Here is a 17,263-nt window from a genome sequence, read left to right as displayed (position 1 = left end):
GCGCAGTTTCTGAAAGTAACCGTTATCCTCGCAGGAGATCTGTGATGAGGAAGCTCAAGCTGACGACGAATCGACAGAAGACAATGCGACTCTGGACGAAGCACCCTCTATCCATTCTTCCCTAGGAGGCGGACCGCCATCGTTGGCGGACGTCTCCTTACAGACAGGCCAAAGTTTACTGATCGACGACGTCGTCGAGAAAAAGACGCAACTCACGAAACAGACGTCCACGACGCAGATGCCGTCGTCCACCACATGTCACTCCCTTACAACGCAAACGACGCAGGCTTTGCTGCCAAGTGAAAGTGTCCAGACGCAAGAGGCGATAAAAGTCCTGAAGACCACGAAAGGCGATCACGATGTGATAGAGATAGCGACCAAGTATGTACCTTCCAGTTCCGGTCAGGAACTAGCGCGTCTGGAGCAATGCAGCGCTCTGCCCAGCGAGAACATCGTCGTCGATATGAAGTATCAGGACGCCCAGAAAGCCGACAGTGCGACCAGCGAATTAAACATCGTCCACATCGCGCCGCAATCCTTCGAAACGGTCCTGGTCGAGCCGGACGATGTCACTACCGAGGTGGTCGTTGATGCCGATGGTACCAAGAGGATTATAGTAAGAAAATTGCGACGTACTACGGTCACCAGCAGGCAAACCACGCAGCAACGCGTATCCACGCTGTCGACTGCACTCGACGGTGCCCCGCCGACGGTGCAGGCCTTCTCGGAGGCTGCGATGAGAGATCAGCAGGTCACCGTAACCAGGACGAGACCGGACGGTACAATCGAGACGACGACCAGGCAGATTTATGGCGGCAGGGTCACCACGGGTGCACCCGCTGAAGGCATCAAAGTGGAGGAGTACGAATCCGAACCTCGTTACACGCGCATAGTGACTCAGGGTCAGATAGGGGACATCGGCAGCCAACCGGTCGAAGAAGAGGAGGTACTGATGGAGGGTGGTGAATACCAAACGAAGACGTCGAGCGTTCACGCCGTGGTGCAGCAAGTCACCAGAAGAGTCATCAAGAGGACGCGTAAAATCATTCGAAAGGTTACCGTCGTAGATGGGAAGGAAACTACCACTGAGGAGGTGATCGAAGAACCTGAAGAGATAGAGATAGATGAGGAGGACATACCGCACATCAGTATCAACGTAGTTAAGAGCGAGGATCAGAAGATCATAGCTCCGGAAGCGATCGAGACGGAACGAGAGGAACTGACGAAGCCGGAAATGCCAGTGGATAATCCCGGTAGCCCTATGCAAGGTCCATTCTTCGGACCGTTTGCTAAGGACACAATGAAGGAAGCACCGACAGCGAAAAAAGACGGCGCGAGGATTAAAACATTGGACGTTCAGACTGAGGACAGCACCATTTTAAGAGAACCCACGACAGAATTAGCAGACTCCAGAACAGAGAGAGCGGATTCAAAATTGATTTCAGCGGATTCTGAACAAACGCGAGAAGTGCTCTCTTCTTCGGAACACGATCGCTTGGTACCGCAAGCGGAAAATCTAACCGACATTCGAGTTGACGAAGACCTTCCTACTGTACAAAATAATGAGAACGCAATTCCAAAAGAAACAGAACAGCGAGCGATGGAGGAAGACAAGCATGAGCATTTCCTCACCGAGGTAAATGGCACAGGTACATTGATGGCCGATAGTCGAGCATTACTGGATGCTGAACGATATGCTGTTTTACAGACTCCTGTCGAAGATGTCTATGTAACAGCGACGCAAGCAGAATCTGTGAAAACCTCATTAGAATCGGCCGTAACAGATGATGAACCGGTGGTCACCAAGGCTACTTGTAAGTCTGACGATGCACCAGTAAAGAGCGAAATACTCACTGTCGACCTAGAAAACGGCACAGTAGACGTAGAAAAGCAGCATGATGGTAGCAGCACCGTAGATACTGCTAAAGATATCGATGTATCGAATATTGTTGTATTAAAGGAAGAGGATCAGCAGGAGACTAAGCCGGAAGTGTTAGAGAAACGCGCGTTGATTAAACCAGCCAAAAGCGAAGAGGAAGCTGCAACCTCAGAATTACTTGAAAAATTACAAAGAGAATCCATCATTCCGCTAAGTGAATCAAATATTATCAAATCTTCCGAAGATAAAGCGGACTCGACGTACGTGGAAATATCTCCTAAACAACAAGAAACATTGCCAGATCTGTTCACGAAAGAGGAAGATAATACCAAGGCTGAAGCCTTCAAACCGGAATACAAACCACTTTTTCATAAGGTAGAGATATCTCTGTCTGTTCGCGAGGAAAATACTGAGACAGAACCATTAGTGTCAATAAAAACACAGGCTGAACGACCTCGTATTGCTCCGTACAGCATTGTTAAGGAAGACGTAAACATCAGTCTTCCAGTGGACAAGGAAACGATCGAAGTGATACACGACAAGTTCGTGCAAACCAGTGCTTTCGGTACAGTGGACAAAGAAACGGAAACCTCACGGCAGCGAGCAGCAGAGGAGAAAGAAGAGGATCTTCACATCGAATCGTCAGAGAGGAGCAAGACGGATACGTTAAGTCATAAAAGTAGAAAGAAGAAACGCCGTAAACGTAAGCCGGAGTCCTTGGACAAGTCTGAAGAATTAGAATCCAGTACATCTATTGTTACGTCGATAGCCGAATCGATAGCCATCAATATGTCCGACTCGTCTGACCATGGTAGCGAGCAGCCGCAACCGGACGTTGCAAAGGTCGTAGATTCTGAATCTGACGTTGAATCATCTTGCAGTGAGATGCCGGATGTAACAAAAGACGAAGCGGTGAAGGTGAAGGAAATCGACGCGGCGGGAAAAGCCGAAGAAGAAGCGATCCGGGAGGAAGAAAGTATTGAAAAATATAAAAGTACATTGGACGATGCGAATACGCAGACAGTCGTAGAAACGTGCAATGTGTCCACTACATTTAGTCCGACGAAGGAGGGAAGTCTTTTTACGCAGACTCCTCCTGAACCAGCAGTGCCTACTCTAGACGAAACGATTCAAACCGAGGAGGCTGCAACGCTCACGGAAGAGTCCGCTATGCAAACCAGTCCAGTAGAGGATGTTCTTCCCGTTATCACCGCGACGGAAACGGAAAATTCTCAAGTGCAGACGGTCGACGTTCACGTTCTTTCCACGGAGACGCAGACTTCGCCCGTTGAAACAGCCCGGATGACGGCAACTGAGACTCAAACAACGACCAACACCGCGACGGAAGTCGAGCAACAAACTACCCCACCTCCGGTGACAGAAACAGTTATTGTGCAGGAAGCTGCGATGCAAACGTCATCTCCCGAGCCGCAATGTCTGGAGAAAGATACGCATGCTCAGACGATCATAGCCAGCGAGACGACGGAAACTCAAACGGCGCCCGAGGAACAGAAGGCGAATTTGCAAGAAACGGGAATGCAGACGAAATCACCTGAACCGATCACCGAGACCGCGATGCAGACAACTCCAATCACTGATCCACCTGTCACGCAGTTTTCCGAAGAATCTCAAACCAGTCTTGAAGAAACGAAACAGACTACCGAAACAGAATCGCAGACCGCTTCCCTGAAGAACATTCAAACTCTCGAAAGTTCGGTGCAATTGGAGAGAGAAGAATTGATACCGCAAATCGAAGAGAGTGTGCAAAATACTCCTGAAGTGAGCGAAATTAGCGCGCAAACATCGCCGAAAGAAGAAAAACAGTCGACCGAGACGACGTCGGTGTATCAGCAAACCACGCAAATACCGATCTGTGACGTTACAGTATCAACGAAAGATCTCGAGGCAGCGACGACTATGGACAATGCTGCGAATAAAACGTTTTCTCCAACGTTATTCGCAGCATTTTCTAAAGAATCAATCGAGTTAGAAGGGACGCAGCCGACAGAGAAAGAAGCTTCTGCAGAAACTGTAAAACCTCTAACAGCAACTGTCAATCAAGTAGTACCAGAAAATGGGGGACTCCTAAAGAAGACGAGAAAAATGAAAATTACAGACGATAATACATCAGAAATCTCGATAGTTCCCAAAAAACTAATGAGAATGGAAACAGAAGAAGAGACGAAACATCAATTTCCTGAAAAAGCTGCAGCAGAAGGAAGTTCACTTTGCGGTAACACGGAGAACAGCTACATGGAACCTAGTTTATCGAACTCTTCTTTCAATTCATCATGCAAAATGGATAATCAATCGTACACAAAATCGCCTGCCAACCTTGGTGACAGTACTGCGTATGAAATATTCGATGAATTTGCGCATGATTCGTCATATATCGAGGAGTTCGATATGGATTTAAATCTATTGAAACCAAAAACCAACCAACCTAAAAACGTTCCATCACCAGAAGAACCTGAATCAAAAATCGACATTGAACATAGTTCAAAAGACTTTGATGCATTTGCAACCAATCAAACAAGTATGATGGAGTCACGTTATGAATTGATGGAGCGCGTGGAACGAGAGAACGAGTTACTTCATTGTACATCTTCGACACCATTGCCCACATCAGACGACTGTTTGCTTTCAGAAGAAATTTTTTTCAATACAGAGGACTTCAATCTATTCAGCAATGAATCGAGTGATCACATGGCCACCATCCTGCAGATAGCACATCTGAAAGGAGCCGCGGAAGACGTAAAAGAAAAGAAGGAAAACCAGGAATTGGATATTTCTGAAAAAATAGGACAATTATCAGACGTTGTTAAGGAAAATGATGTTGTAAAGATCGAAAAAGCCCTCATTGCCATCGTCAACATAATCTCAATATGGTTGAAGTACATCGAGTACCAAGTGTTGCTGAAGAAGGAGTGTGTAACAGGATCTTTTCAAAATAGCGATACGGAATTCAATAAATTGAAAGAGGAAGTAACGAAGATAGAACGCTATACACAGAACCTTGATGACATTTGCAAGAAAATGGAGCTAAACTATTCAAAAGATAAATACGAGAAGCTGCAAGTACACATAGGCGCTCTTAAAAATCAAATAAAAACAGTTAAGAATGTTACTACCGATGGGGCAAAGCACAATAGCGAGCATCTTACAATATGGAACAATTTCCAAAATAATGTGAACGCCATATGTAGGTAAGTTCATCGTATAAAAATAATAAAGATAACTAAAATGTGTAAATAAAATTTTCATCACATTTAATAAAACATACATCTATTATAATAGAATATTTAATTCTCATTACAGGTCAATCAAGGCTCAACGTGAGAAATTGAATGACATAACTAGAAACGAACACGAAACAGAACGGAAGTTAACAACACTTGAGAAATTGGAAAATATAAATCGCAAGAATATGTTGAAGACAGTTAAACTTTTCAACACTGCTCGCGAATTACAGTATATTTATCCCAACGCGATTATACCCAAGGATATGTACGATGCGCACGAGATGACGAAGGAGATCGAGCACGATATATGCATCGAACGAGAACATGTTTTTCAATTGTTCGCCTTGGCTAAAGAATACGAGCAGACTCTTCAGGAATTTGAGCAAATCATCAAAATCGCTCAGAGTTTACTAGATAATCCAATATCTGTAACTAGACTGAAGCACCTTCAAGAAGAGATGCAGAAACATCGAAAGTTTTTCCTCAACCTGAATCATTGTAGCACGATTCTCGAATCACTTGAAGGCAACCTAGATATTGAAACCAGAGATAAGCATTCCTATCTGCACAATAAACTCCATGGTGAAGCGACAAAATTAATCGATCGGGCGGTTTTAAGAGCCCAAGAAATGGCTCTAGTAGCGTCACGATGGATGCTCCTCGAGCAAGATTTGAAGGAAGAGGAAAAATGGCTTCTGCTTCAGCAAACACTTGTGCCTAATAAGTTGACGGAGTTGAAGCAATGCGATTCACACATCAGCACATATCAGGTCAGATATAATTGTAGAAACTCGTTTTTATCCTTGGTTGATGAGAAGAATTTTTTAGAGGCGAAAATATTTATGTTTAATTTTATTTTATTGATTTTGGTGCTATTTTTTATTTCATTAAATTTTATATTAATATATATTTTTTTTGAAATTAGATTAATTCCCACTTTCTTTATTGTTTTATTTTGAGGGAATAATATAGAGCGGTTAGAGGCTGGATTTTATTTAATAATATATATAATATTTATTTCATTTCCTTTACTTTTATATATTATGAAAATATATACGAATGAATCTAAATGCAAATGTAAAGTTGCAAATGTAACGCTGATTTGTTAACTTGTTGTTTCAGTCTCTAACATCGGACATAGCAAATCATCATGCGCGATTGATTAAATTGCACAAGATGTCATGTGATCTTCATGATCTCATCAAAATCGAGGTTTCTGAGAATCAATTTGACAAGCCCTTAGACGTGATCGTGAAACTGCAACATGATACTAATTCTTCGTTGAGGAAACTATTGGCCTTCAAAGAAATTTGGAACAAATACGAGTCGTTAATAGATTGCTCGGAGAAATCGTTAAAAATAGCTGAGCAAGAACTTGTTAAGATATATACGACAGAAGGAAAGTCAGAATCAGAAGGAAAACCTGACGTACGTCATTTCTGGGTAAGTTCTGGATCCTTTCTTTCTCCGATCTTCATCTTAAATCTTGTAAATGTATTTACGACATGATAATCTAGTTAAAGTGTTCATCACTGAATTTACGACACTCAGAGTACATTTGGGTCACGTTTCTCACGCATTTGGCCTCGTGCCATTTGAAGCATGCGTCTTCTTTTTCTCGTGAGCCGTATTCGTGATTAAAAATGAAGAACGAAACGAACGTTACGTTACATCGTCGTCACCGTTTGCTTTCTTCCCGAAAGTCTTGAAATCTTACGTTGACATAATTCAGTATGCCTACAATAAATTAGATGCTATAAATCGGATTGAGACTACTCACACACATACACTATAATTGTATAATCATTAATTATTTTCAATTAAGTAATCGTTTATTGTATTTGTACAGGAAGTGAAAGTGCATTATGAAGTTTACAAGAACGTACATAATGAAGCGATATCCTGCTTTGAACAGTCTCAAGAAATAATTCCCCTATCGAACATGGAGCCAAAGCAAAACCATCACGAGGCACTGAAGAAGCGTTGGGAAGAGGTCTACAAGCAGATCCGCGAGATCCATTACAAAGTCCTTAAAAGCATTGACAAAGAGGGGATCTCGATGGAGAAGAAAATAGAATTACTCGAGGAAGAACTCGACAAAATACGAACGGAGATCGAAAACGAAAACTTGTACGAAGTAAGGACAATGGAGGAACTTGATCTGTACATCCAGAAGACCATCGTGCTGTTCGAAAGAATCATCGTGGCCCAGGATGATATAAGCCGATTAGGTCTTATATCATCCATCGCGGATAGCGAAAGAATCGGAAGTATGTTATCATCGGCGAGACACTTGGAGTATACGATAGACGGGCAATTACAGGCGGCGAGACTGTTTAAAAGCAAGCTTCAAAGTCTGCAACAAGGGTTGGATCGTTTCAAGAAAATTAATGAGGAATTGACGACGATACTAGACCAGTGCGAGAAGAGCCAGAACGAAGAAAGTGCAGAGGTGGCCGCGGCTGCGAACCGTTGTCAATCAGTCATGTCCAAATTGCATGTTCTTTGGCAGGATTTAGAAACACTAAGCGTACAGAGCTCTCACTTGCTGATCAGCGAAAACGCAACGTGCCCGATAACGGAGAGCTTAGAAACAGAGCTACGCAGTATAGTGGGCATACAGCTCAGCTTCAAAACGCGGTCCAAACATTTGCTGTCATTGCTGAAGGAGAGATTGAGGTTGTGGGGGCGATTCGAGGAAAAATTGCAACTGGTCCAGAAATCTGTGGAAAAGGCGGATTACATGAGGGAAGTATACACCGCCCAAGGCCCGATGAACTACGAGAGGCTGCTGAAAGCTACCGAACGACTCAAGGTGAGTTATTTTTTTCTACACGGCTAATGCGAAAGTGGGACGACGATCTGCTCGCAGCGTTGAGCAGTCGATCAACAAAATTATCGTCAACTTGGTGAACGACTTCATGCGAGATCGGCGATTCGTTCCTCGTTAATACTGCACTGCGTGCGAGCTGCGAGCAAGCGACGATGGTCAGCAAAACAGAATGCAAATCAGATGAGAAAGTGGAACTGCGTTGTGGAGTTAAAATTTTCAGGCAGCTCGCAGAAAGCACCAGTCAGATTCTTCTCGCTATAACTTTAAGGGGGGAGCCTGCTTTAGACCGTTGAAAATAAGGTATAATTTTACGAATTGTTTTTGGAGAAACTATACAGCGGATCATTATAAAACTTTGATGCATTTATTAGTACATGTTTAAAGATAAAAAAATTATTTTTTTATTTGAATATATCGCCTGTAGAGGTCGTCCTGGAGGCATTGTAAATTGGTGAGCATTCTCCTGCCTCCAAATTTCATCCAAACTGAAAAATTGAAATATTTTCTTGTTATTTATGAATTCCCATCGTCGATGAACCTTTAATATTCATAAAAACATTAAGTTAAACAATTATTTTTGCATGAAAAAGTTCAAAAACTGCCTAAAAATCGTACTTTTGTGTTCTAAGCTCCACCATTTTGACACTTTTCAACTTTTTTCTTCTCTCTTTGGTTCATCGACGATGGGAATTCATAAATAACGAGAAAATATTTCAATTTTTCAGTTTAGACGAAATTTGGAGGCAGGAGAACGCTCACCAATTTGCAATGCCGGCGACGCGGCTGCACTAAGATTTCTCCAGGACGACCTCTACGAGCGATATATTCAAATCAAAAAATAATTTTTTTATCTTCAAACATGTACTAATAAATGCATCAAAGTTTTATAATGATCCGCTGTATAGTTTCTCCAAAAACAATTCGTAAAATATACCTTATTTTCAGCGTTCTAAAGCAGGCTCCCCCCTTAATGCCACCGCTCGAAACGCGTTAAGGGGGGAGCCTGCTTTAGAACGTTGAAAATAAGGTATAATTTTACGAATTTTTTTGGAGAAACTATACAGCGGATCATTATAAAACTTTGATGCATTTATTAGTACATGTTTAAAGATAAAAAAATTATTTTTTTATTTGAATATATCGCCTGTAGAGGTCGTCCTGGAGGCATTGTAAATTGGTGAGCATTCTCCTGCCTCCAAATTTCATCCAAACTGAAAAATTGAAATATTTCTCGTTATTTATGAATTCCCATCGTCAATGAACCTTTAATATTCATAAAAACATTAAGTTAAACAATTATTTTTGCATGAAAAAGTTCAAAAACTGCCTAAAAATCGTACTTTTGTGTTCTAAGATCCACCATTTTGACACTTTTCAACTTTTTTCTTCTCTCTTTGGTTCATCGACGATGGGAATTCATAAATAACGAGAAGATATTTCAATTTTTCAGTTTAGACGAAATTTGGAGGCAGGAGAATGCTCACCAATTTGCAATGCCGGCGACGCGGCTGCACTAAGATTTCTCCAGGACGACCTCTACGAGCGATATATTCAAATCAAAAAATAATTTTTTTTATCCTTAAACATGTACTAATAAATGCATCAAAGTTTTATAATGATCCGCTGTATAGTTTCTCCAAAAACAATTCGTAAAATATACCTTATTTTCAGCGTTCTAAAGCAGGCTCCCCCCTTAAGACACGCTAAGTCAAACAGATCCGATGCAAGTGTAAGGCGATTTCATCAATGCTACAAATAGTGCACACGTGTTACACGAAGCGCCGGCAGCACGCGCAGGCGTCGCGTTCCCGCTCTCCCGCTCTCTCGTTCGGACTTTAGAGCCGCGTTATCGCACGCCGTTGCGGCGGCTATCAGTGCCGCGGGACCCGTGGTTGCGTTTACGTCGTTGTCGAGAATATCGTCGCGAGCTTTCCTATGTATCGTCGATATCTCTCGAGGCGTTACGCTGAATTTCAAGCCGCATTATCAGCCGGTCGCGGCGACGGATAAGCGCGATCCGCGACATCCGCACACGAGTCGGCCGAACGAGGCCTCGCAAGTTCTCCGCGACCCTCCGATGCTGAAATTCCACGACGAAGACGAAGCGCGATAAATAGCTTCAAGGTAAAGCACCGCCTCGCCGCGGGCAGCAGCAGGCCTTTTCTTCAGCGACGCGGTCACGTTTCCGCCTCGCATGACGAGCCAAATCGGTTCGGATAAATGAGCAGCATTCGGAGCAGGACTTCCGGAGCCGCGTTGCCGTGAGGAAAAATGTACTGTGGCGTCAGACTTGGAGTTTTCAGCGATGACTAAGTTTTCTTCGATAACGAAGTCCGCTGTGGAGATGCAGTCCGGAATGCAGCGTGGCAAAGTTCAATCTAACTGCATTGTTGTCCGAAACGACGCGAACGATAGAGAACAACGTGATGGGCATCGTGCTGCGCGTATTCGGTACAATAACTAATACAATAAATACGATCTTTTTTCTTCTTTCTTTTTGTAAATGCTTCACCGCCGTAGGGAAAATCAGAAACATGATCGTGCGGGACGGACACTTGCTTTCCCGCGCGTTGAAGTGCGTTATACGAAGGTGCAGGGCGCGAATGTGCATGCGAGTACGGGATTTCGCAAGGATCGATTTCCGCCGGATCTCACGACGCTCGATCCATCCTCTCCTACACGCGAGACGATTGCGGGTCGCGTGCGCCGCGTTCGAGACACACGAAGCGAATCTATGCACCGTTATCCATCGATGCGTATTAAATCAGCATGCATTACGTCAGGCGTAAAGTAAATAAATGCAACAGGTCGCCTGTAACGAGCTAGCATTCGTATAGGTAAAATCAAGAAAACGAACGCACACGCGCGCACAGCCCACGCTCTCGTGTTCATAATCGCGTTCATACGGTCGCGAACAAATTGAGCAGTAAGTATGTACGATTATCGCTGCTATTTTCTCTATGCGCGACTGTTCAAAGTTGTATATATGATCAATTATGTACAACGTAAGTGCAGCGATAAATATAAATTGCGATGAAATGCGCATCCGAGATCAAGTGACGTCGATCGTACCGCGAACGATGCAACGACATGTCACGACTATCGACGCGATCATACATAATTATAGAGATGCCTAATTGCACGTAACGCAAGACGTTTCTTCGTGCGATGTAATCGCCTCGGTTGGCGAACGACGTTAACTTATCGGACCTGATATTCCGCGAGATCCTCGCGTGATCAAGTGGTCTTCCGCGACTCGGCAATTTCAAGAACGATACATAGATCGTCGTGCATATGGATCATCATAGATTCGTGTGCTTGAAGTTGAAACGCATATCTGAAATCGAAAGTTCTGTTTTGCCTGATGGTATCAAGAGGTATAGCACGTGCGCGGTATATCAGCGGCAACTAACTAGTGCCGATCCACTTTAGAAATAATTGCGAAGGATGAACGCCAAAGTTGTTAGGAGTATGGCGCGATGATACGGTATGTAAACTGTAGCGGGAAGAAAAGGGATGGTCGCTGGCGCGTATATTTATGATTTCCTGTCTCAGTGCTAGTTATCGATTTGTCTTTGCATTCCGCTAGAATTTCGGAACGTCGGAACGCTAGCATGAAGTAATTAATATCGACTTCGATTTTTTGTGCTTGAACTCGAGCGAATAAAACACAGCAAAATATTAATCGTAAATAATTAATAGATATGATTTGAAAATGAAACCTTTTTACGAGGATTTTCGTGAGGGACAATCTCGTCTCGCGCGGTACAGTAGATTTTTTCTCGTATTTGAGAATTAAAATTCGACGTGTATCTTCCACGTATGCCTTGTCTTCGAAAATTCGCAGAGAGGTGAATGAACCTGAGTACACGACACAGAATTAGTTCAACCACATTCTGACCGAATTCATGTCGTAAGTCTCGAAACGTGCTGGTCTCGTGCCGCGAATTTATTTATAGCGCGTTTTAAGCAAAATCGACCTGCCTATGCAAAGAAAGTCTTTGAATTGTCTGGTGCGAAGCCAGCCTCACAGAATTTAAAATATTTCAAGTGTTGCTTGTCAAGTAGCCAAAAAAGAGAATATAAGTAACGTTTTAAGAAATATATTTGTAAGAATTATTCTGTATAACAATTAACGATGGACATGTTATAACTTACATATTGCATTCCAAAATTCTCTCTGAATTTTATTGATGATTAGATGCTCAAGGAACGAGATAATTATTTCAATAATTATTTCAAGTCTTATTAATAGTATATTTTTTATGACGCAAAACTTTTCTAGTTGCTTGACAATGTGCAAAGTAACGAAGATTATCTATTCCAAATATTCGTGCCAGTATGTACAACTAAATTATTGTTATTTTTTAAAACCAGAGCCTGAGCGGTGATTTGGACGGCAAAGAAAATCTCATTAACCAATTACGAGACTCTGCGAGGCCTCTGCAGGAGAGCTGCACCAAAGACGTCTGCAACAAAATCGACGTAGCGGTAATTAAGGCCGTAGATTCTTGGGAAAAGGCGAAGACTGAATTGGGCTCCCTTTGCATCCGGTATCAAAACGCGTGCAAACTCTGGGCACAATATAAGGACTCCAGTGCTGTCGTCACGAACTGGCTGAACACTCAGATGAACAAAGTAGAGAACTTGCCATCGGAAGAAGCGAAAAAACAGATCAAGGTAGGTGATGCTCAATTTCTTGTCCGATAACGCAAATCAAATGCGCGGCCCTTGTTGTAAAAATTCACTTTCGAAAATCCTGCTGCTCGCTGCACGACTTTTGGTTGCAAAAGTGTAGTCTCCCAAATGGAGACCGCGCGTAGTTGAAGAGAACGTGTTAATGACTGACAAGTAGTGAGTAAATAGATTTCTCTCAGGCGACGACTCTCGCATAGGAGACATTTACGTAACAGGTATACTGTCGATCCTTCGAAGGATCGATCTCTTGATTGAGATATGAACGTAATTGCGACATATCCAGCGTTCTGCATTTCTGCTAGAGAATTGCGGAGCAACAATTGCTCGCGTGATGAGCTAACGCGATGGACAGACGGCAAAGACATTGGTAGACACTTGCGGGAGCAATTAGCAAGCAGCAGCAGCAGCAGTTGAGCATACGCGGGGTAGCTAACAAGTAATACTACCCAAGTGTCACACGCCGACTTTGATAAGCTTTGAATATGTTGTTGTCTAGGTCAAAGTATGAGATACATATTTTTTTATATCGGCCCGTTTTGCCATTAAGGGGGTGAAACGCCCTCTTGAAAAAAATCGGGTTTTATATTTCTTAGCGAATACCGTCGAAACAATAAAACATATAAGAAAAAGTTTCAAGTAAAAGTTTTATGGATTCTAATGTACTTTATAACAGTGCAATCAGATTTTTCGAAAATGTCATATTTTTCGAAATTCCTTTCCCCCTCCACAATTTTTGAAAATTTTAAAATTTATCTTTCAGCAAAACTTCAAGCATATTTAACGACAATTCAACCATATATGATAAGGTCATATTCTGAAAACGCATTTTTCAAAAATAAGCTAAAAGTACCTCTATATCGCTACATACGCGCCCCGTCCGTATTCTCGTATTTAATACGCTAGTTACTCCTGGCAACAGTTTTTTCGCACAGAGATAACAATGAAGTCGGGGGATTACTTTTAATTAACAAAATAAGTCAGGTTCTCGCCCTCTGCCGGACCCAGAAATGGTCAACGTAGAGCTGACAAGAAAATTTTACTTTTTTTATTTTTATCAATATTTCTAAATTTGTTTGTTTTTTTCTCTATAATTGCATATATACTAACATTTCTTATGAATCTGATTGCACTGTTATAAAGTACATTAGAATCCATAAAACTTTTACTTGAAACTTTTTCTTATATGTTTTATTGTTTCGACGGTATTCGCTAAGAAATATAAAACCCGATTTTTTTCAAGAGGGTGTTTCACCCCCTTAATGGCAAAACGGGCCGATATAAAAAAATATGTATCTCATATTTTGACCTAGACAACAACATATTCAAAGCTTATCAAAATCGGCGTGTGACACTTGGGTAGTGTTACTTGTAAGTATACTAGACGCATAACGTCGCAGCTGGGACAACAGAGGTTTAATTTTTTTAGCGTCGATTCGGTTTATGTGCGTTCCAAATCATATGAATCACGTGGATGACAACGCCAACAATAGTACACTTCGTTTTCTCGTCAGAGCAAATTCTTATAAAAATAATATGCACACATCCGGGCATCTAAAGCAGCATTTTTTCTGTCGCGACAACGAGCAAAACGTCGGAGACGTGCAACAGACGCGCTTTCATCCCTCGAATGGAGAAATGCATGATGTCATCGTCCCCCACTGCACTCGCGCGCGCGTACTGCTATCGCTCTGTAACGATATTAGTACGGCAGGAAGGGACGAACAAGAACGAAGCTAAGGTCGACTCATCATCGCCGTCGCCCTTCGCTCCTGCCCGCTCCCGCAGCCACAGGCGTGCCCGTCTGGCGCAGGGGTAGGTCTGGAGAATACGGGGCAAGAGGGCGACCCGCACGCATCGCGCGCGCATCGATCCCTCGGAGACTACGACAGTCTGGTCCAGGGCGTTGCGGCGTTTGCAGCATCCGAGACCGTCGCTCGCGAAATTGCGCGCCCTCGGAGCAGCTTATCTCGACGAAAGCACTTGGGACCCGCGCTCGTTATCAGCGCTTCCCCTTATCGAGAGACTTTTAGCACTCGCGCGGTATCTTGTACACGTACGAGAGTGCATGCGCGCGTGAGTACACGGACGGTGGTGATAGTATTGCGACAATACGCGAGCGACGTGAACGCGCATCTACCATTCGGATTCGGACCATGTGCTTGGACGATGGGGGCCGTATAATGTCGCACGTGTACGTGCCTCGTTTCGGAGCGAAGCTTCATCATGCACGCTAGAAGACGGGAAGTATGAGCGACAATCTGGCTAACTGACTTACCCGATAGTCATGTGCACGCCGGAGGAGAAAAAGGTAAAGCGACGATAGATGGATAATAGAGCGCGATGAATTTCTTCCTGCGGGATGGCAGAAGCGTTCGCTGCGGTTCGAAGATTCGCTGCTGACGTTACAACAACGGGACAAAAATAACTTTAGCAGCGCGATGGAGAGATTTAGACGCGCGTGTCACCTCTCGTAAATATTTTCTTCGCAAGTTTCAATCCTTCCCGTTACGTTCCTAGCGAGAATTGCGAAACGAGAGATACCGAGGATTTGGGCGAATATTCCGCGCGGAATTGCTCTTGGAAATCTTGCTTTTGGCGTAAGAGAGTTATGCTCGCATAAATGTGTGAAGGTCTCGCAGCTGATAATGTGTGCGTGCCGTGAAACACTCGTCTGTTTAGTCATCGACAAAAAACGAACGAGAAAAAGAGAATTCTTCTGAGCCATCTGAATGTTTTGAAACATCGCTGCAATTTCGCTTAATTATAAAAACCACTGTTGTCGGCTTGAATTTCCATATAATTTGACTTAAGGACATATGTAGGACAAAGACGCGTATTATGTCAGCGAGACACCGAGCAACGAAGATGGAATCGATGCGAGAATCGCGTGAACGTGATAAACTATTCAGGCCTCTTCCAAAAGTTACAGGTTCGAGTATTTAATTATCAGGATAAAGCCACAACAGATCTCTTTTCCGTATGATTTTCCGTATGAGAACGATAATTAGTCGATTGTTTCCGAGAAAAACGAAGATGAAGACACCTATTGCTAGATACAGAGGCAGATGCTCTGATCGCTGCGCGAATCCTTAAAATAAAAGAAGAAATTGTTCACGTAAAAATAAAATTTGTCTCTCAACGAAAAAAGAAAGAGCAAGATGTGTGGAATCCCAGGATAGTGCGAGATAACACTTTTATAGCAAACTTTGTTCCTATATAGGAGAGTAATACATATACACTATACGCATACACGTCTATAAATACTGATAGGGAAGAATAAACACATGCTTTCCGTACAGACGACTCTAGACTTTAGATCTAGATGCGCCTCGCATGATTGCATCTTGTAGAAAAAATTCCTATGCGCGGCATTATTTGTAATAATATAACTTTACATAGTAACAATAATCTTACAAATTTATGAATTATATAAATTTAATTATACGTAACAGGGAGAAATTATATTGATGAAATAGTAATTTATTAATCTTATGATAATTATTGTATATGCAAATATATAAATCAAATAAATATATAAATTAATGAATTATTTATACATGTATAAATAATTCTATATATAGAATGCAGATGCATTAAACTGACTAATATTCTGAATTCATTTTAGGATTGCCAGAAGAAGCTGGCTGAACACAAGGAGACATTGACGGAATTACGCACTCTGGTAGCACAAATCGCATCGGATGTGGGTTTCGATACCCAGACTGGACCGTTGCACAGTGACATCAAAATACTCGATAAACGACTTGAAGATGTTCAGGATACCTTGTCAAACCTCAGAGAAACGGTCGAAAACCGTCTCCATAACCAGGAAGAAACCCGCAAAGATCTATGCAAGTCGAAAGAAATAGTAGAAACAACCCAGCAGGTATGTACTTTACATTGCTTGTGCCTATGCCACAATCTCCTGTTTGTCGTAACCCAAAACACTGACAAACTCTGCAAAATGATATGATATAAAACGCGATAACGCGAGTAAGGATTTTAAAAAATCGCAGTTCTCAATAAAAGAAAGGATAATTTTGCTAAGTAGTAATAGGCGAAAGATATACAGGGTGTCCCGGGTTTTAACCGACAAACTGCGGGAGCATATTCTACTAGTGGAAATAAGAAAAAATTCTTATATCGAGTTTGCTTAGAAATGCTTTATTACAAAGTTATAAACCAATATTGAAAAGAAATATCAGATAAGTAACAACGGATTTTTTCACAAAAATAAAAATTATCTACGCAATGATTTAGTGACGCATTTCAAAATGTTGTCCTTGCGCATCGATACAAGCTAGACATCGACGTAGTACAGAATTTGTTACGGTACGACATTCCTGAAAATTTTGTTGCATCTCAGTAACTGAATTAGTAATTCGTTGCTTTAAATCTATCTGGTACTCTCCTGTTAGGAAATCTACGTCGATACTCTCGTACGGCAGCTCGTGCATTTCCGTCACAGAATCCGTACACGAAACGAATATCAGTGTATTCCTCATTTGAAAACACTTTTGGCATTCTGATAGTAATAGTGAACATGAATACATGTGAATACACGTAACATAAACATCCTCGACCTTCCAAATTCTACACTATGTTCCGTTG

General features: G+C 42.3%; 1 protein-coding gene across 8 annotated transcripts in view; it reads left to right on the top strand.

The window, feature by feature from the left end:
- The window catches only part of LOC105280521 (nesprin-1), a 92,841-nt gene that overhangs the window by 62,860 nt on the left and 12,718 nt on the right, over positions 1 to 17,263 (top strand). For 7 of the 8 annotated variants that reach the window (XM_026974430.1, XM_026974429.1, XM_026974433.1 and 4 more), the window contains 6 exons: positions 35 to 5,085; positions 5,198 to 5,891; positions 6,244 to 6,564; positions 6,971 to 7,936; positions 12,332 to 12,634; positions 16,278 to 16,538. In XM_026974430.1, the coding sequence (XP_026830231.1) occupies positions 35 to 5,085; positions 5,198 to 5,891; positions 6,244 to 6,564; positions 6,971 to 7,936; positions 12,332 to 12,634; positions 16,278 to 16,538 (7,596 nt within the window). The remainder of the gene's footprint in view (positions 1 to 34; positions 5,086 to 5,197; positions 5,892 to 6,243; positions 6,565 to 6,970; positions 7,937 to 12,331; positions 12,635 to 16,277; positions 16,539 to 17,263) is intronic. The other variant, XM_026974432.1, reaches the window with a different exon arrangement.

This window comes from Ooceraea biroi, chromosome 12, assembly GCF_003672135.1.
Source record: "Ooceraea biroi isolate clonal line C1 chromosome 12, Obir_v5.4, whole genome shotgun sequence".
Taxonomy (NCBI): Eukaryota; Metazoa; Arthropoda; class Insecta; order Hymenoptera; family Formicidae; genus Ooceraea; species Ooceraea biroi.
Note: the sequence above shows the minus strand (reverse complement) of the source record. Positions and strands in the feature narration are given on the sequence as shown.